This window comes from Podarcis vaucheri (genome assembly GCF_965113315.1).
Source record: "Podarcis vaucheri genome assembly, chromosome: 1".
In the NCBI taxonomy this organism is placed as follows: Eukaryota; Metazoa; Chordata; class Lepidosauria; order Squamata; family Lacertidae; genus Podarcis; species Podarcis vaucheri.
Window position 1 is genome coordinate 97,754,380 of NC_138759.1, and position 21,280 is coordinate 97,775,659.

General features: G+C 39.1%; 1 protein-coding gene and 1 long non-coding RNA gene across 4 annotated transcripts in view; one reads left to right on the plus strand and one right to left on the minus strand.

Moving 5' to 3' along the window:
- DPP10 (dipeptidyl peptidase like 10) overlaps nt 1-21,280 on the minus strand; it is a 589,554-nt gene that overhangs the window by 99,895 nt on the left and 468,379 nt on the right. For all 3 annotated transcript variants that reach the window (XM_082198124.1, XM_082198123.1, XM_082198125.1), the window contains 2 exons: nt 21,161-21,255; nt 14,055-14,129 (listed from right to left, as the gene is read on the minus strand). In XM_082198124.1, coding sequence (XP_082054250.1) covers nt 14,055-14,129; nt 21,161-21,255 — 170 coding nt within the window. The remainder of the gene's footprint in view (nt 1-14,054; nt 14,130-21,160; nt 21,256-21,280) is intronic.
- Nucleotides 14,071-18,224, plus strand: LOC309519395. Its single transcript, XR_014213833.1, has 2 exons — nt 14,071-14,151; nt 17,850-18,224. It is a non-coding gene; the product is annotated as an uncharacterized lncRNA (long non-coding RNA).

Below are 21,280 nucleotides of genomic sequence, written 5' to 3' on the forward strand. Positions count from 1 at the left end.
GTTCCTCAAAGAAATGTCACATGCCAGAATGGCATGAGGCGGTGGTGAACAAAGCAGTGAGGTGGATGCCACTTCTTGTACCTCTGCTGCCTGAGTCAGGTGCTTCACACCGCCTCATGGGTGGACCAGCACTGCCTGCCTTACAAGGACACCCCAAAACTGCAGGGAACCATATGCCTTCTGTGGCCATAGATCTGTTAAACAAACTTGCACAGCCAGTAGATAACACATTAGTCTAGGCTTTGACAGTCAAGGATGGAGGCCACAGACACACAGTACTTACTCATGGAAGGTTAGCTTCACGTGACCAGCGGAGCTCACATGAGGTCTCCTCCTGCTTAACATTTAGCAGCCAAGAATTGGAAAGGCTTGTAAATTTGTACAAACTGTGACTGATATATGGAGACGGTCTCCTAATTTAGACTGTCTTGCAAATGTCCTAGAATCTCAAGGAAATGGCTAGGTTTAGTTCCAAGCCAATCTGAGGCATGTCACAGGTCTGTCAGTTATCTTTGAGAAGAATACAATAGAAATCAGATTTTCATTTCATGAAACAAATTCAATAGGCAATCCTGAGCAGTCCATACAATGGTACCTCTGGATATGAACTTAATATGTTCCGGAGGTCTGTTCTTAACCTGAAACTGTTCTTAACCTAAGGTACCACTTTAGCTAATGGGGACTCCTGCTGCCACCGCATCACCACCACACGATTTCTGTTATCATTCTGAGGTAAAGTTCTTGATCCGAGGTACTATTTCCGGGTTAGTGGAGTCTGTAACCTGAAATATTTATAACCCGAGGTGTTTGTAACCCGAGGTACCACTGTATAATAAAGATAAGAGAAACCTCCTGTACCAAAATAATTTCACAATGTTTGCTTTACAACACAGAACTCTTAATGTTAGAAAATATGACTAGCCTGAACATTTTAAGGTGTTGAAGCACTTAAGATCTGAATTTTATTGTTGTTTGCATCAAGCTCCATTAACTCCTCTCCATGGGATATCTCAGCATGTTATGCTAGTGATCTGTTACGCAGTGTGTGGTTGAAATAAACAATGAATATAAGTGTGGAAATGCTCTTGGGTGTTTCTTCTTTCAATAAATTGTTTTGGCAGAGTTTGAAAAACTTCAGAACAATCCCTGTTTTTCACAGGACCCAAAACATGGTAAAACTATTATTCTGTTGTCTATGAAGCAAAAGAGGAGAGGGAAAAAGTGCCAGGATTTAATCACTCTACTATTTTATGCTACAGTACTTAAGATACTTCCAAGCTTTTTCTTTGAGGCTGAGGGTATCATTGTGAAAGCCACAGTGGATCTTGATTTGTGAAAATGTCGGGGGAAATAACAGACAACCCATGATTTGGCCACCCATATGGGATTCCACAGCCAACTACAGATGAGACAACTATACACATTCAATGGAATGCAATACTGAAACTGCCTCCCTAAAACTTGGTGTGTACATCAGACACAGCATGGGGGAGGTGCACTTTAGGAGCCAGCAATCAAATAGGGCCTAGTCCAGGCTGCAGCCCAACTACTAAAGGAGGTGGGTGTAGGATATTTAATTAAAATTATTTCCCTGAGTCTCAGTTCTTAGAACGAACTTGTTCAGTTAAATATCAACAACAATATCTGAACTACACCCCGACCAACTAAAGATGAATTAGGTTCATTTTGGGGTAGAGCTTCAAGAATTTCAAGCTCATTTTCACATCTGGCCTGAAGGAAGTTGCAGAAGTGATGGTAGCTCGCTATTGCTCATTTGCAAAGCACTTTGAAGGTAAAATTGCTTGAATTCACTGGAAGCTTGACTCCACTGTTACAGCAGATAACTTCAAGGGTGTCCGGAGCACTGTCTAGTGCTGTTGTACTGGATGTGTTTGGGTCAGGGAGGTGATTGATGGCTCCCTGCAAGATAGGGTGGTCCCTGCCTGCTTGAAGGAGGCAATGGTAAGACCACTCCTTAAGAAGCCATTTCCGTTTGTGGGATGCTTTCCCTAGAGAGGCTTGCCTGGTGCCTTCATTACATATATTTAGGTGCCAGGCAAACAACATAATGAGGCAGATATATAGGTACTGCTGTTAGTAAGACTGATTAGTCCCTTAATCACTGTTGCTAAGCAATTCAAGGGAAGAAATCTGAAGCATTTCGTGTATCTTTCCTGCTGAAGATATTTGCACTCTTCCAACAGGAGCAGGTTGCAGTAAGAAGTACAGGTAAAGGAACAAAATGAATTATGCCCTGTGTCTAACAGCTGTGTGGCTGGCACATATTAAATTGGGTAAGTTCTTTTCCAGTTCTCTTGGCATTCTTTCTGTCAGAAATTTTATTACTTCTGTGTGGCCCCTAATTTACTTTTGCCCCTACACTTCAGCACAGCAGCTTGTAACATTCTCAATACTATATTTAATTTTGGTGTCTTTTTTTCCTTTTCGCTATGGGTGATCTTTTTTTGTGAACCAAAATGTTCATCTGGATGAACATGTACTGAGCTAGCTTCTTTTAGGGAAACTGAGCTGCAACTATTTCCTTTTGGAAAATGAATATTTAATGAATTCCTATTTAAAAAACCCACCTAATTTTCCAAGCATTTTTGTATCTATAGATCTGTTGTCCAGATCCTATGAGTGAGATTCACCTAATGAACCACAGCAGTAGAAGCCCTTGCACAAGGGCTTCCACTTGCACAATGGGCCTTTCCAATCTTTCTTCCCCACCTTCCAAAATTGGCTCAGGGGGTGTCAGGGAGATGGCTTCAACTAGCAAGCTAATATGCTTGTGCAGATGAAATTGTTGTAATACCGCAATGTCGAATTCTACCGTGCAGTCAGCAGTAAGTTGAATACTCTGACACAGCTTAAGCCAGTAGTCGCTGGCACATTGTCTGGCAATCTGCTGAGCATTGCTCATTGCCTTTCTCAGTGCAGCAAGTGTCCTCTCACAGGACACACATTTGTAGTTCGCAGCAGCCTAGCACTATGCAGTGACAACAGGTTCAATGTCTTTAATGCCAGTCAAGGATCTGCTGCTATCTTTTGCTGAAAAAGGGCATAGCTGTATTATAGGTTGCCTCTTTGATGTACTTCCAGCTGATTTTGACACTGTCTCTAGGGCACTTCAGTAGTGCTGGTTTGATGGAACCAGAGGAGCATTCACAATGTTCAAGTATGACTGCTCTGGAAGTGTTGATTTGAGGCCACACTTTCTGCTTTGTGCTATAGGCCGTCTCTGGCTGGAGAAGGATCTTGCTCACCACCAGGGAGTGATCCATGTCACAATCAGCACTGTGGTAGCCTATGTGACATGAACACAGTTCAATGCCAATTGCCTCGTAACAATCAAGTCCAGCTGGTGCCAGTGGCCTAACCTTGGATATCTCCAGGACACTTGCCATTTTGCCTTGGCAGAGAAGAATGTGTTTGTGATGCAAAAGCTGTGAAACGAGCACAACTCAAGCAGACTTTGTCCATTCTCATTCGCGCTGCCAATACCAAAGTGCCCTGTGCAATTGTCCCATGTGTGATGATTGACCCTAACTCTGGCATTGAAATCTGCTATCCAGAATAGGTGTTTGCAGGCCAGAGGTTCATTCCATAAGCAATGTGATCTGCACCTGTCCATGAGATGTTGAGGATGTGTACTGAAAGCATATAAGTGACACTTGAAATATAAACGACACTTGAAATGACTGATCAATCCAATAAAGATCTACTGTGGTTTCTCTGCTACGCTCTGCCCTGTGTAATCCATTATATCATCATTACTGCTTTAAAAGGGCACCTACTTCCTTATAATCTATCATCCCTCAGTGTAGTGTATCAGAGAGAGAAAGGAAAGGGCAGGCACAGCCTTGGGAAACAATCATGTTACAATACCATGAGTAGCATCTCTTACGTAACTTGAACAAATAAAGTAACTATTATCCATAAAATTTACTTCTCTGACTTGAATTTTAGTCAGGATATGCACTCTTCCATAGATTTCCAATTTGGGCTGGAAGGGAGCCAATGTACCTTTGCTTGAAAATCATTAGACAATATCCTTCCTTCTATCAGCTTAGGTTAAAGTGTATATCAAATTATACACTTACAAATTAATCCATGTCATATTGATGACAGTGTGCCAGAAGTCGAAAAGAACAGTGTGTCTGTTACAAGAGCTCAGATATGACTGAAAAGTGCAGTCATAGTTAAGGTAAAATGCTTGTTCTTCAGAGATGAAATATCTACTTTAAACCCTCAAAACGTGTTATTATACTTCAGTTATACACTTACAATAATTAATGTAGCTGGTACCCACTCTATCTTGCCTGCAAACTTTATTTCTGACCTTTTTGGAGACTTATAATTTCAGTCTACTAACAACTGTTGATGCTGTTGCTGCTCCTGCTGAGTTTACTCATTAAGGAAGAATATTGCCAACAGTTTGTTTGATTGTGTTCACCTTTGATGGTCAGGGGGATTTACTATGACTAAATTATAATGAGCAAATAACACTATTTTCCATCCTTGTATGAGTGCTTATTATGTTTGATGCAAGATATAAAATCTCCACTTATACAAGCCCTGTTAATTTTAATTCTTTTATCACTTATTTTATTGCTTTATTTGAAAGCATTTATATGCCACTTAATATTTCAAAAATCTCTAAGTAGTTATTATACCCCCAAATCCTGTTGTAAACATGGTCCTTTCTAAGTAATGAGTGAGGTTGCTACACAAAGCCAGTGGAATTTATGTCACAAACAGTTTAGCTGTGGGAATTCCAAAAGAAAAAGAAGGGTGTGTACAAAATTTTGCAGCAGGCTTGAGGAACTAATGTTTTAGAATCTAGATGTTGATACATGCTGCCAACCTACACCATCACTGCTCAACCATATTTGTACTTGAAGCAAAATAACCCCTATGGTTAGAGTGTTACATGACTGGGGTGCCATCAGACACATAAAAACCTTTTATTTGGCAGTCATTCAGCTCACCATGGATGACAGTGGTGTCATTAGAAAGCCCTCCAGTGAAGTTATATGATTAGGTAAAGATGAAGGCAGGTGGTACTTCAAGTACTCTGGTCATTCACTTAATAGTCCAGAACAGACTGGTAAAGTGCAGCTAGCATTGTATAGGCACTAACTGCTGTTTCTCAACAGTCTTCAAAGGTTGTTTCACATATCCCATGGTTGTCTAATCTGGAGACTACTAGAGTATGGATAATTTACAAAATGATATATATTACTATTATTTCTTAATGCAGTAAGAACATTAAATAAATACAAAATACAAAAGTTATTTTAGATGGTTGTATAAAATTAAAGAATGCTACTAACCAAAGTACGCATAAAAAGGAATGTTAGCAAAGCTATACAGTTGTTTTTCTTCTTTAAATGCAAAAATTATCAAGTTTGTTTAGCAGAGGCATACATATGGGTCAGTGAAACCTGTGCACACCCAGGGTGTGGGTGTGTGCAAAATTCACCTATCAGACTATAGACTACTGAATATATGACATATATGTGAGTGCCGACGCACCACTGATATTGCCGTGAGATCAAACATGGGAGAGAAGCTTTCTGTCCTTCTTGCACTGTGGCACAAAGGCATGTGGTGGTGGTGGTTGCCCTCCTAGCCTCGTCCTCGCTCATCCTTGCCTTGTCCTCACTCCAGATGCTTTGATGACTTGGGTCACATAAAACGGAGTAATTGCTAAGGTGGCTATTGTGGAATTGTGATTTTTTTGTGGAGAAGGGGCTCTTTGCTGGGGGTGCCAGGGCCTCTAGGTACACCTCTGCTATTTAGTACCCCATGGTGCTTCTGTATAGGCTGTCAGTAAGATTGAAATTCTGAATACTGTGATTCAATATTTTTTTAAGATTAAGTGTTCACTTGCAGCTAAATTCATCAATACTAATGGCATATTGTTTAAATATTTAATGCACAAGACATAGTACACACCACATTCTCTGCAGCAAGCTACTGCAGATTTTCAACCACAACACAGTATTTATTGACATATTTAATTTAAAATGCATTTTCTAAAAAAATTGGATTTGCTAAAAATGTTTCGTACATTAAAATGGAAAGGTATGCTGCTGTTAGTGAGGGCAATTTTCCAGGATTGCCTGGCTTTGTGCCTGTAGATAAAGGGAAAGAGTTTGTGGGGATCGTTAAAATGAGCTCTGATGAAAAGGATTTTGTAGAACACTTTAGCACGCACAGTGGCGCCACTGAATCCTACCAACAGCAGCTCCCCTGACTCTCAACGTGGTGCTCTTGAAAATCAAGAGGATCAAGGAGTGACTTCAGATTCCCAATGGATGTACAATTCTAATTATATCACGTAACGGCTTTCAAACACACTGTGTAAAATCATTTTTCAGAGTCCTATATGACAATGTAGATATCCTGTGTAAATTACTGATTTATTCATCAGCAGACTTTGTTCATCTGACCTCCCAGAGTGTGGTATGTATGCATGAGCCAAGCTCCCCAAACTTAACTCAGTATGATCCATCAGTAAAAGACTACTAAAACCCTATAGAACAGCTATAGAAGCCAACTCCACTGTATCTAAAACATCGAGAAAGTATACAAATGCAAAACACAGCAGGGCTAAAAGGTAATTCCCACAGAAAATACCAATATATTTTCTGAGTGTTAAGAAATACCATTTAGTTTGTACAGTATTTGAAATACATTTTAATACCCAAATTTTCAGTACTACCCACCTATGAAACACAACAAAAGTGTTTATTCAGTAGAATTATTAGTTCAATTTTGATACTGAATGTGTTATTTGAATATCAGGCCTAACATACACCATTTTGTTATTTTTTTGCTTAGTTAGCCAAACAGCAAGAGGTTCTACTGCATTCTATATGCACTATAGCAGGGGTTCAAATTTTGATTCTTAAGTGTTACTATTCTCTTGTGCTAATATAATAGCAAATTTGAAACATTCAAGATGGACTTAGTTCTAGCATTAACTTGCAGCTTTACTCTGCATCTTACAGCCACTTACCCGGAAGTAAATGTCACTGAACTTAATGGACTTAATTCTTGTAGACATTTATAGGATGGCAATCCATCAGCATTTCAAAAAAGGCACTTTTCATAAAGTTTTGGTAGTATACATATTTATTGAACTGGCTAGTGGCTGATAAATTATTATTTAATTGATTTACAGTACTGATTACACTAATAATGTCATTCTTCCCTGAATTATTCTGTCCTCCCCGGAAACCTGATATTGTCAAAACTGTCTGCACAACTGAAAGAAACAGGTCATGTCAAAGGACATGGCTTACAAAACAAGGACAGAACTTCAGATAATCTCTGTGGTATCTATGGAGATAGAATGTCCAATATCGAAATCATTGTTCAACTTATTGTTTCCCCAGGGGAGAGACATACAGGATCTGTAAGCATTTGTGCTTTAGCTTACAGAACCAAGAGGAAAACAACACTGGAGAAACCATGAATCAATTAGTAGTTTTAGGAAGTCAGCCATTGTAATTGCGTACTTCACATTTCTGTATCTTGGTAAGTGTGGCCACTATATAACTAATTGGTACTTCAAAAAATATGACACCAGCCTCCACTTCTCCTTCATTGGAAAGTCAAGCAAGAAATAGCTCACTTATGCTAATATGGATAGTTTGACTAAATAGTAACAACTAGGCCACATGTTGAATATGGCAAAGGAACAGGAAACAATTGTCCCTCTAATGGCAGACCCAGTTGGTTAGTTGGTTAGTTCTAAGTATTTATAAATCACTTTCTGGTATACAGCCTTCCCAAGCAGTTTACAAAATGTCATAGTACCATAGCAAATGAGGCAATCCCATCTCTCCAGTTAACTGATCTCAGCCTGGGCCACTTACTGTGATGTGCAAATAGTGTACAGTGGTGCCCCGCAAGACGAATGCCTTGCAAGACGGAAAACCCGCTAGACAAAAGGGTTTTCTGTTTTGGAGGTGCTTCGCAAAACAAATCTCCTATGGGCTTGCTTCGCAAGACGACAATGTCTTGCGAGTTCCTGCGGGTTTTTTTCCCCTTTCCCCCCCTTTTTCTAAGCCGCTTATCAGCTGATCCGATCAGCAGATAAGCCGCTAAAAGCCGCTAAAAGCCGCTAATTCGTCAATGGGCTTGCTTCGCAAGACGAAAAAACCGCTAGACGAAGAGAATCACAGAACGGATTCTTTTCATCTTGCGAGGCACCACTGTACTTATCTTCGGCAATTGTTTCAGAGTCTTAGCTAGAATACTCATAGGCAATGCCTCTTTTTCTAGAAAAAGAGGTGCCAGAACTCACCATGAACGTCTCCCTTGGGATTCAGAAACCCTTGCTGAACTATTGTCAATAGCCATCAGATCTGCCATTAGATGCTGATCTACCTTCTGTCAACCTCTGGTGTAGGAAAATACAGAAGGATCTCAGTTGAGAATCTTAATACCAGACAAGTTTTAGGGCTCTGAGGTTGGCCTCTTCTGGCATACCTAGTTTTAAGACAGACAGTGTATGGATGGCTTTTTTGAACTTGCCTTTTGTGATAAAGGAGTGACTCAGATTTCTGCCTGGCATGCCATTGTTATGGCCAGTTAAGAACAGCAAGGAGCTGGCCACTTCTTAGAGGCAGCAGTAGATGTGCATCAAGAATGAAGGAAAATTTCCCTTCACAAACAAGGCCAGTCTAACTAACTTACCTGGGCATTTGCAATATTGCTGCTGGCTTTAGTCACATTGTTGCTGTGGAAAACATTTCTTGATAAATGTTTTGCTGCTAGAATGCTTGCAGAAGATAGGCCCAGCCCTACCCCTCAACTACAAAATAGAATCCAGTTCTGCTAGGATGGGGTAAGAAAATACTATCCCATTCCTTCCCCACTCCCACTGTAAAGTCTGAAAATTTTTAGATATTTTGAGCTGTAGATTGGCCACCTTGTACCTAAGCACCTTACATTTTATACCAGCATAGCAGCTTATCTGAAGAGAGAGCTGCTGGCTTGCTGCCCATTGCACTTGGATGCCTCCCATAAATAAGTGTTCACCTGTCTCTGCAAAGCCTTAGTATGTACCCCTGGCCCTCCAAGAAACTTTCTTTTCTTTTTTAGTGAAGACTAAGCAAGTGCCATACTTCATAGTGTCTGCACTATCTATCTATCTTGTCTGCACAGGACTTGGACTAATTTGGATTTCAGGCTAGCTACTCAAAGTCTGACAGTCCTCCACTGAAACCACAGTGTTACCAATATTGAAGCAAAGTGAGGCCTTAGGTCTAGCATTGCCACTTGCTCACATACCAGCTATAGTGGGTGAGGTGAAGTGGAAGGAATAAAAAGGCTCAGAAGTCTTCTAATGGTCTCGTGATGCTCACCTGGCCTTCCAATCATCACCGCCACCTGCTAAAACTGATGAGCCTATTACAGTACAGAATTATGTGGATGGAAAAATCAGCATGCTATAAATAGTTTCTATAAACAAATTATTCTACTATTTAAGTAGGTTCAACCAAAATGGTTGAACTTGAGCAACGTAATTGGAAATTTATTACTGGGTTTTGGTATTTTTCTCAAAGATTCTTCAGAGAGCATTCTGCAGTTTAGTAAGCCTGTCAATATGATTGAAAGCAAATGCTTGTACTGTGAATAGATGTATTTTGTAAAAAATTATCTTTGACAAATGACGAGTAGCTATCGGGGGGGGGGGTGTTTGGGAAAAGAAGCTAAAACCAAGTTACAGCCTGAAAACTGTTTTCTCAAATTGTAATTATAAGAACCTGAGCAATTAAAACAGAAATTACTGAGGTGTGTATGAAAGGAAGGCTAGCAGCCATATTAAAGTAGAAAACTGAAGTACAGAACATCTCCCGAGGAGGTAGCTTCCTCGCTATTGAACTCCAATTCTCCTGCCTATTCCTTCTTTAATCCATGAACAACCACAAAAGTATCATGCCACAACTCCCAAGTTGACAGACATTGAAATTTGTAGTGAAGTATCAGCTGGTATTTTATCATCATTTTATTTTCATTCTGCAGTTGTGGAAGAGACCATGAACATTAACCAAAGTCTGTTCTAAACGTGCACCAGCATGCTAGCTTGCTAACTGTAAGCCAAAGGTTGGCTTAACTTTATGTGTGAAATGAGTCACTAAAAAAATTATTTCATGGTTTGACAGTGGGAAGAGAGAAAGTGAACAAAGGATTAATAACCAAAGATCTACCATTTCCAACTTGCTTCAGAGGCCTCATTTGCCAATCCGTGTACAGACCACATGATAAAAACTCCTGAAATCTTATCACACTTAATCTGAAGAATGGAAACACAATAATATATCTGCCCTACCTAATTGGAGATATTTCCTAGATACCTGAATATTTCATATCAAATCCTTGAAAAGGAAAGGACTGTGGGATGATGTCTGTCGTGCTCAAAGTCACTTGAACAGTTTAATTAATCAGTAGCTCATGTGTGAAAACTTTTATAACCAGAATCAAAGTATTCCATGACTAGTAAAGCAGAATGTCATAAACACATATGAGGGATGATTTTTAAAGAATTCATAAACTGGGCTCCAGTAATCTGAATCCTTTATCTCACCTTTTCACTGCCGATCTTACTTATAATAGCAATTAGGGTGACTGTGTCTACATTTAGGCTTTATTAGGCTTGTTCAGGGCCATAGAGCTTCCAGCAGCAGCCTCAGAGGGCTACCTAGGTAAACCCTTGCCTTGAGATGGTCCTTCCATTCCAACTTTGACTCTGCTCAAGTGTCAGACCCCCGCCAACAGCGGGCTGAGAACAGATATACACCTGATGTCTGAGCCAAAGCCTACCTACATCTAGAATCAATAAAGTTGTGACCAATTTTAAAATCCCAGAACATTGTCCTGTGCAGTTTTTTATATCTATCTTAGACTAGGTCTTTGTTCCCTGGGGGCAGCAGGAGTTGTGTCACTGTGATTGGATCTGCAATTATGGCTTTGTTTTGTTAGAAGGAAGAACACTGTTTTGTACAGGGGTGGAAATGGCATTGGGCAGGATCAACATGGCCATAGTACACCCAAGTTCAGGGTGAGGTCTCTGCCTGGCTGGAATGCTCACCCTGGTCACCCAGCGAGACCTTGCCAGCTTGACTTGTACCATAACAAGGTTCAACACTGGCCAATTCCCAAGGAACAAGTCTAGTATGGTTCAATCCCAGCTGATTCTATTCCATCAGCATTGGGTGGATGGAATGAAGAACTGATCCTGACCCTACTGCCATGCTAGTCCTTACCCTGCCTGCTCCAGTCAATACAAGATTTGGTCAGTTTTTTCATAGCAACACCTGGTGTCCTGTTTGCTTATTTGCTGCTTTTCTGGGTCACATAATGCTCCTGAAATGGAAAATGTAGCTAAACATCTGTATTGGGGGGCGGGGGAATAACTTCAGTTCTGGATACAAAAGCTGAAGTGAACTTTTCCCACTAAGAATTAACATACACTTATTTTAATAGTCCAAGTTTATAGAGCAACATCACAACAACTGCAAAAGCATGCATCTAACAACTTTCCTTATTCTATCGTATCCAGCATGATTTAAATGATTCATTCAATTATTACTTTTGTATTCAAAGAAAGCTTATTTTCATGCAAATTTACATCTCGTTATGAATAAAGGATATTCTTAATTGTGCTGAAACAACTTCAAATTTAATTAAAGTTTGACTTTCCAAGCAGAAAATAGATTAAAGAAAATGCTGACAACATAAAAATAAATATTCAACTATTTAATTTAACTCTGCATTTATTTTTAATCCAAACATCAAAATAGCTATGGCTCTAATTACAATTTCAGGGCAAATGTTGGGTGGAACGTGTGTCCTCATTTTTTTATTCAATTTGTTTAAACTTTTCAGTCGTCTTCATGCAATAGTTTTGATGTAAAAACTGTCCACTCTTTGTAATGTGTATTACCCAAGGAACTATAAGATTTTATTTAGAAATCTCTATTTCTAAACTGTCACTAGGAGGAAATAAGAAGGGAAGGTGGGATATTATTTTCTAGCAAGTCCACCTTTTCTAAAGATTCTTCATATTCAAATGACATCTCTTGAAGACTAGTGTGACTTTGAAGACAATTACCTCACTTAATGACAATTATGGACAGGAAACTAACTCTGTGATTTGTAACTCACTCTGATGTTCTTGGAAAAAAGGTACAACAGAACATGATAAGGCAAATTTGACCTGCTAGCAGCAATGGTGATGCTGCTGACACACATTGTAATTTGTTAACATGCAATCCACTGTAACCATGTAAATGGAGAAATAAGCAAAACTGGGGGTGAAATGGCAACAACCATTTCATTCATGTCACTCTAGGGAATTTGCTTGGCCAATATGAGCTATATACACTTGGAAGCTGCCCAGAGTGGCTGGGGAGGCCCAGCCAGATGGGCGGGGTATAAAATTATTATCATGGTATAGAGTATATGTTCTAAGTTCCATCCTGTTTTTCAAAGAACACACATATACATGCTAAAACCTGACAAAGAATTTGGTAGCAAGTTGTTTTCAGTTTTTGCTTTTGTTTTTTTAAACATGACAGCCTATTCAAACATGCAATCTCTTGTAGCATTCCGAAGTGGCCAAAAGAAGTGCAATTGGTCTAAGCAAGTTGAAATATCTTCAACAGAGTGGCCATTATCCAAGGGTCTGCTACCTATATTGTATGTATAAGAATAAAAGCTCAGCTCACAGACCTCTAACTTAATGACACTTTAATTCCACCTTAAAGGTAAAGGTAAAGGTACCCCTGCCCGAACGGGCCAGTCTTGACAGACTCTGGGGTTTGTGCGCCCATCTCACATCTATTGGCCGGGGGCCAGCGCTGTCCGAAGACACTTCCGGGTCACGTGGCCAGCGTGACAACGCTGCTCTGGCGAGCCAGAGCCGCACACGGAACGCCGTTTACCTTCCCGCTGGTAAGCGGTACCTATTTATCTACTTGCCCCCGGAGGTGCTTTCGAACTGCTAGGTGGGCAGGCGCTGGGACCGAGCAGCGGGAGCGCACCCCGCCGCGGGGATTCGAACCGCCGACCTTTCGATCGGCAAGCCCTAGGCACTGAGGCTTTAGCCCACAGCGCCACCCGCGTCCCTCAATTCCACCTTAGCATACTCATAATTTTCATATTTTAATTCTTTTCTTTATTTGTCAGCCTAAGACCAGAGAGATGTCAGGTAAGTAGCACAGTTCTACCATGCCATTTCCTAATGTTTCTATGCATTTTTCAAGGTTCATATTAATTATTTTACCTAACTAATGATGGTGATATTTATTTATTTGATTTATTATCCTCCCATAACCATAAGGACACAAGGGTGGGTGGGCACATCAATTTAAAAACACAATATTAAAACCAATTTCCAACAATTTTCAGTAGGATGAATCCTAAAAATATATAACTCAGTTGTCAAAGGGCACCTAGATAATGAAGATGCCAGATGTGCCTCTGTGGAGAGGGCCCCCTCTGTTGATCGTAAAAACCTGACTATGTCTATAAGCGATTTGGTGCCAAGTTGTTTAGATCCCTTGGAAAAGTCAATCTTGCATATACACACATTCTTGCCCTCCCTAGAGTTTTCATCCCGATCCAATTCCCCCCATCCCAGACATTGCCCCCTATTGCCCATAATTTTTTAAAAGCAATAGATCTTGATTATGGATCTTTGGAATGGCATATGGTTTAACCCACAGAATTACACTACTGTAAAAAAAAAAAAGTTATCCAAATGTAATAAAGAATTGTTAATACATCAAGACAACCTTACAGAAATGTCAGTAGTAAGAAATTCTAACCAAAACAAGCTTAATCCAAAAAGCAAATGGGACCAACACTTTGAATCCATCCTATTAACACAGGATGTCATCAGTATGAAAAGAGTTAAATATATATTGTTTCATATATGAGGATGTTTTAAGTATAATTTTCTGCATATTACTATGCTCAGACTTCTAACCAGCATGTATTCTAATTTTATTTTTGGCCAACTGCTAACTTACCTGTTTGATGTCATATGCAAGGAGAACATATTTTAAATCTGGGGAGACTGAATATCTTGATGCTTTGAAAGTTACCTAAGAAAAGAACACAGTGTTGGTAAGTTTGTTACATGAAGAACGCTTTGTCTTAGACATTTCAATTACATTGTATATATATATTACATTTTAAAAGACCCCAGAGAAAGGGATGTTCTTAAAATAAAACAAGTATTAAACATAACAAGTATTAAAGTACAGTATTAAAAACACCAAGAGAGTTTAAAAGCAATTGATGCAAGAAGCAAGAAGGCAGCATGATTTCTTGATAAAAATACAGATACATATATCATGCAGTGAGATTTTTTTTCCCCCTGGTCCAAACATTTTACACAACACCTACTTTTTATTTAAGAAAATGCTTTACAGAAGATTTAAAATCCTCAGTGGTGTGGCAAAAATGGAAAAGGAGAAGGGAACATTATCAAACTAATAACACTTTATGTCTAGATAAGAATACATGACACCCAATTGAATTCAAGGCTATAATTTAATCAAGAGGTAATGGTGGTGTCAGAAAGAATTTAATGGAGCTGATGTAGAGGAAGCACCAGAGCATACTTGAAGCAATGGAACCATTGAAGGGATTTCTTTTTACGTGGATATGAAGATACTTCCCATCTGAAGAACAAAGAGGTCAAGCACAAGGCACATCAATAGTGCAGGGAAGATGGAAAGAGTATTCATCTGTAGCTGAATTATATATTACAACTAAAATGGAAAGTATAGTGGGGAAATGTCTTGCGCATGAGCTTATGCCCCTCTTTGTCCCATAGGTAAAGGACCCCTGATCATTAAGACCAGTCATGGATGACTTTGGGATTGCGGCGCTCATCTTGCTTTATTGGCCAAGGGAGCCGGCGTACAGCTTCCGGTTCATGTGGCCAGCATGACTAAGCCGCTTCTGGTGAACCAGAGCAGCGCACGGAAACGCCGTTTACCTTCCCACCGGAGCGGTACCTATTTATCTACTTGCACTTTGACGTGCTTTCAAACTGCTAGGTTGACAGGAGCTTTGTCCCATCGGAATGGGCAATATCGAATACACAGCAGTGAGTTTATTAGCACAAAATAGAGCATTTGTTGGCATTACCAATGAATTACTAATGTGTTTAAACAACATTTTGTGAACTGCTGCAAGTAAACTGTCAAAAATCATAATACTAAGTTAAACAAGCAAATATATTCAGGTAGCCGTGTTGGTCTGACGCAGTCAAAATTAAAAATTGTCCAGCAGCACCTTGGAGACCAACTAAGTTTGTTCTGGGTATAAACTTCTGTGTGCATGCACACTTCTTCAGATACACTGAAACAGAAGTCACCAGACCCTTTTATATATAGTGGGAGGGTGGGGTTTTTCTCAGAAGGGAAGTAGGAGATGGATGATTGACTCAATGGGTTTGGTAAACCTGTTGACGACTGTTAACGAGTGCAATTAGTCTTACAGGAAAAAACAAGGGGTAGTATGCAGATGACCAAAAATAGCATTAGCATAGGTAATGAGACAAGAATCCAATATCTCTATTTAGACCAGGTATCTCCATAGTTTTCAGTTTAGTAATAAATTGTAATTCAGTAACTTCTCTTTCAAATCTATTTAAGCATATATATGTTGTTCCTAACAAAACAAAGAAACCATTGCTAATTCTTGCAAATGATTCTTCCTCCCCTGAAAACTGTCCCATAGATTTGTTAAGTTCCAAAGGAGCATCAAGATAACATTAAAATACATTATCATATTTGACAAAAAAAAATCACAAATTAAGACAATGAATTCAAATAAAACAAAGTTAATGAAATCATAGGAATGGAAGACTAAGTTCTAGACAAAGTCATTCGTACTTGAGTGACTTCTAGATAGTCCATTGATCGTCAAGAAACTTCAGCTTGGGCAGAATATTGCAACCTGGCTGTTAACATCATGGAGTTGGAATTCTCATATTACATTCCACCCCCACCCCTGAATAAATAAATTCTGTCAGCATCTTTAGTACCATTGTGTTTCTAGTGTAGCTGTTTCCGGAGCTAGTTCAAGATGCTGGACTTGACATATAAGGAAATAAAAGAATACTTGTGAGTAAGCTACTCCTCGTGAGCAAAGCAAATCTGTAAGTAATGTGCAGCTGTGTTCTGAGTGGGGCTCTGAAAACTCAGGTTTAAAAGTCTCCTTTTCCAAACACAGAGGACTAGTACAACATCCTTGAACTAGCCCCCTCACTTGTCTTTGCCTGCCACCTAGCTGCTTGCTCCACAAGGGGGAAAACTGCTACCCTAAGACAGTTTCTAGATCTTTCGTCCTGTGTTGCCACTGTGTTTAGACTTTGGATTGCTTTTTGGCCTGGCTTCTTGGGGTTTTTTTTTTGCTCTGTTTGGACTTTAGACTGCTGTAAAACTGTGATCTCTGACTCATAGCTGCTCTAACTGGGCATCACTTGGAGCAGGAGAACCGTCCCTAATGAAAACTTTACATATGGACCCCCATGCACACCTTAGTGAAGTTACTACTCTACTGCTCTGTGGGACTACCCACAGCTCATTTTTGAGACTTGGAAAGGACAAGTATTCAAATTGAATGCTGTATCAACACCAGCTTAAACCAAAGATCTCCCAAATACTTAAATTCAGGCTGGAAGCAATCTCGAAGAAAACAGAAGCAAAGAGCAGTTCTGGGATTTATATGATTTGATAGAACTCCTTCATGGATTAAAAGCATTTAATGTTCGTCAGAGTGCATATTGGAGAGAGGTCTGGGGCAGGAGGCCCTAGGAGCCTCATGAGATCTACCAGCTTTTCATACTAAGCCTGGACCACATGGTCACTCGAAAGTAAGCACTTTTCTAGTTTTTGTATCATTTTGTGCATATATTTATAGTTCAAGTGTCAAGGAGCTGGATTTTCCTGATATAACAGTACATTTTACTGTTATATAATATATAGTAAATAGATAATGCCACCCCACATATAAAAATATTTGCCTGGAGTCATCCCAGCAAATAAATATTTGGAATATTTTCAAAATTCACAAGGTGAACAATTTATAGAACCCTGAAGGGAGCTCTCCATGTACGCCTAGTTCAGTTTTAGGCTCTCTTGCAAATCCCTGATTAAATAATTTGGCAACTGAAACATATAGTGGATTGGCAGCAAATTCAAGAACAATGTCCAGAAGTAGTTTTAAGGATATTAACTACAGAGCAGTTTAAATAACAAAACAAATAAAAACAACAAAATGCTTCATTTCTTACAGTACAAACACCCCCCCCCCAAATATAGATATATATGCTAGCAGGTCAAATAAAAACAAAGGAAATCATCTATTATGTCTGATTTTGCTTTCTGTGGTGCATGATTGGCTGCATCAACCGACTTTAAAATTATGTAGTTCCATCAAGTATATCTGGGATTGTTTTGGAGATTATCAAACACAGAGTTGTTGGCAACAACATGTAAAGACAACAACATGTGATTACTCCTTTAACTAATGTATATATTCTGTTGTTTTGTTAACACAACTCTTTCCCAACTTATCTGGAGTATCCCCAGAATTTTATTTACATTAAAAAATATGAAAAGGGAATCATAGATTTAATTAGTTGTCGTTTTAAAAAGTAAAAGTTTGTTCTTTTCAGATAAGAGGATTCTCATTCTACTGACAGCAGGACTGGGCAAAACTGTGTAAAACGAGTTGCAGATTGAATTTCTTGCCTTTTCTCGAAAAAGTGCCTTTCGTGACCTGAGTTTTAATTCTCTACTTGACAGTGATACATGAGGGTGCGATGCTCCTTGGACAAGCAGCACCAGCCTCTTCTCTGCGCCCAAGAATGCACTTGACAACCGTGACCACAAGTATTGCCAGTACCACAGATGACAGGGGTGATAGTCAAATGGAGACAGAAAGATAAAACACTACAAAGAAGGACTCCCACCCCCTCCATTCTCAACCTTTATTGTTTCACGTATTCTAGGAATACAAACATTAGTTTTTGCTGAAAGTAAAAGTAGTTCTGTACTCTGAAACGATCTATCAGTCCACTGTGGCCCTGAGACTAGAGGACCATGCAATGAAATGAGGGGAACAGAAAGAATGTAACTTCCATGCCCCGCTTCAGTAAACAACTTTAACATGTCTCTTGACATTTGTGTTTGCCAAAAGTATCTGTTCTTTTCCAAGCAAATAAAGCACACACTCATGTACCAAAAAACAGTATAATTAAGGACACATTGTTTTAATTTTCCCACAAGTTAAGTGGTAAATTTCTACAATATCTGAGATACTGAATTAGTTTCCAGATCGGCCTGCAATAACAACTTAGCTCCAGCCTTTCTTGTTTACCGGTAATTGTGCTTCCTGACTAAATACATACCCTGTGTTGCTGTTGTTGTGTGGCTGGTCCTTTAATCTTTGCTCAACAGTCTCATTTGCTATGCACTACTACTGCATCAATTTTAATTGCTTTTAAAGTACAGTTAGTGTCCTCCCCCCCCCCTTTCAACTGAACATAAGAAATGGGGGGGGGGGAGAGAAACTGCACCACATCCACTGTTTAAGAAACAATGGCTCACTTCTAAAATACATTCATTTGTGTAGTAGCCTTCAACCAAGACCTACCTTTAACCTCAATCTACAACACTGGATTACTGTCAGGGATATTACAGAAATTTCACTTTTGCTCCTCATACTATATTCATTTTAGTCCCAGCAGCCAGCCTCTACATCTTTGCTCAGGGCTATACATCTAGGAGAAGGAATTTGTTACAATGATGAAGAAAACTAAATTTATAGTGGGGGGGGAGGCATCTTCCTGAACTTAGTAATATTTCTGCTGTCTAAACAGCCTCTTGATCTTTTAAACAGGGGAAATGATAAAGTTATGATAAAATTATGATATGATAAAGAAGTAAGATTTCTAGATAAAGAAGTAAAATTTCTAGTTATGATAAAGAAGTAAGATTTCTAGATACTCTAAATGACTGTGCCCCAGAATAGCTGGCTATGGAACTGACAATGGGAGGAGACACTGAACTTAATCTTATGTGGTGCCCAGAACCTGGTGTGAGATACAAGTGTTGTTGAACTGACTAGGAAAAGTGACCACAGTGCTATCAAATTCAACTTACACGTAAGGAAGTCCAACCATTACATTTTACTTTAAATGTCCCCAAAAATGAGGGGACTGGTAAAAAGGAAGATGAAAGTCAAAATGAGGAAAGTCAAATATCTCCAGAATATTTGGCATTATTCAAAAGTACGTTAACACCAGCTCAGCTAGAATGTATAATGCAAATCAGGAAATACATCAATGAGAGTGTCTGTATAGTTAATAATGAATGAATGAATGAATGAATGAATGAATTTATTAATACGGTCACAGACCAGCATCATAGTTAATAATCATAATCAAGGGAGCTATTACAGACAAGAAGGCTTCCTTCAGAAAGTGGAAATCTTGTCAAATGAGGAGAACAAATAGGAACACAAACTGGGAAATGGGACACTGTTGTTTTTATATTGTGGGAAATCTATTGTGATATCTTTTTTCTTTAGTATTTATAGGGCACAACTGGAAATGGTTTTCTGGGGTTTTCGAATGGCCTGTCATCACCATCCAAATAGTGGAAGGAGATTTACCTGGGACATAAAAATGCACATGTGTGCATTAGGGAAAGCTGCATATAAACATAGGTATATTAGGATAAATTCACACTAAGAGCTGGTGAATTTTCTTGAGAACTAAAAATAATAATCACAAACTGATGTGGCAATGTGGAGACCTGTACTTAAAACAGGAAAAATTAGAAGAGGAGAGAAACCCAAAGTGACAGATTCCACCCACCCGTGTTGGGGGCACGTCCTGAACTACCGTAAATATGTTTTATATGACAATGCAAAGGGTTGGACTAAATGATCCTCATGGTCCCTTCCAACTCCACAATTCTATGATGCTAAGACTTTGTTGTATCTACTAATAACCTACTTGAAAACAAAATTATTTATTTAAAATATTTGTATTGCACCACTTAATCACAAGGATTCTTTAGACATTATAAATATATGTTTTAATATTATAAACGTTGTTTTAAAAATTAGGAATAAAAATCCATAACAAAACTGAACAGATAACACAACCAGCACATTCATTTTATCAGCAGCACCAATCAAATTCATTAAAAGTTAAGAGAAAGATAATCATTTCCAGTTGTCTTCTAAAATTCATAAAGCCTGAATGACACGGTCAATGGAGAGAGTTTCAGAAGCAACAAGAACTAGAAGGCCCTGTGTTGTATCATCACCAACCTAACTACAGAGTGATGACTCCTGCTTAGGACTACCAAAGGCCAGGCTTCTGTGGGAGCAGGTGGTCCTTCAGGTAGCCACAACCCAAATCCAGCACTTTGAATTATCTGAGGAAACTAACTGGTAGTCAGCATAGTTCTCTACAGGTGGCATGTGTTCCACACTAAAAGAAGAGCTAGCATCCTTGGTAATAACGTTTTTCACATCTTGTTTACAGACAAATGGAAGACAGATCCAAGTAAGGAAGACCCACATTAAGCAGACTGCAATAATATAACCAGTTATCAGGTCACGTTTGATAGTGGCTAGGCCATTCCATCTCCCCCACCACCCTCGGAACAGCATAGCTTATAAAGCAGCCAAAGCTTATAAAAATCACATCACTATCTTCAAGTGGAGTATAAGCAGAAAACCTAGCAGTTTTATTCAGAGAAAGGACAGAAATAATCAATTAATGCTATAATCATGGAAAACCAGTGTCTACGTGTCCATAATCTGCTCTGCTCTACATATCTAGAATTGCCTGGAAAGAAGGTGAAGATGTTCCACAAGTATGGTGAGCAGTTCCGCCATGTCACATTGCTAACCATCTGTACAATTAAGCTTCAGGAGTTTGAAATGAAGGCGGGGAGGGGGAGAAAAAAAGAAGCTGTATTGGTATGCATTTAAGATATGTGGTTCTTTGCCAAACATAGTATAATAATTTTACTAGGTCTGTGACTGTATAATAGAACTTGTTGTTGCCATAGTAATCGTAAAAAGAGTTAATACTTACAAAAGTTGCATTTTCCAGCAATAACGTACTTGTATTTGTTTCTACATTCAGTTTAACAACATGCCCATGTCTGCTTTTATACACCACTTCTGTATCTGTTAATAGAAAAACACATTAAGG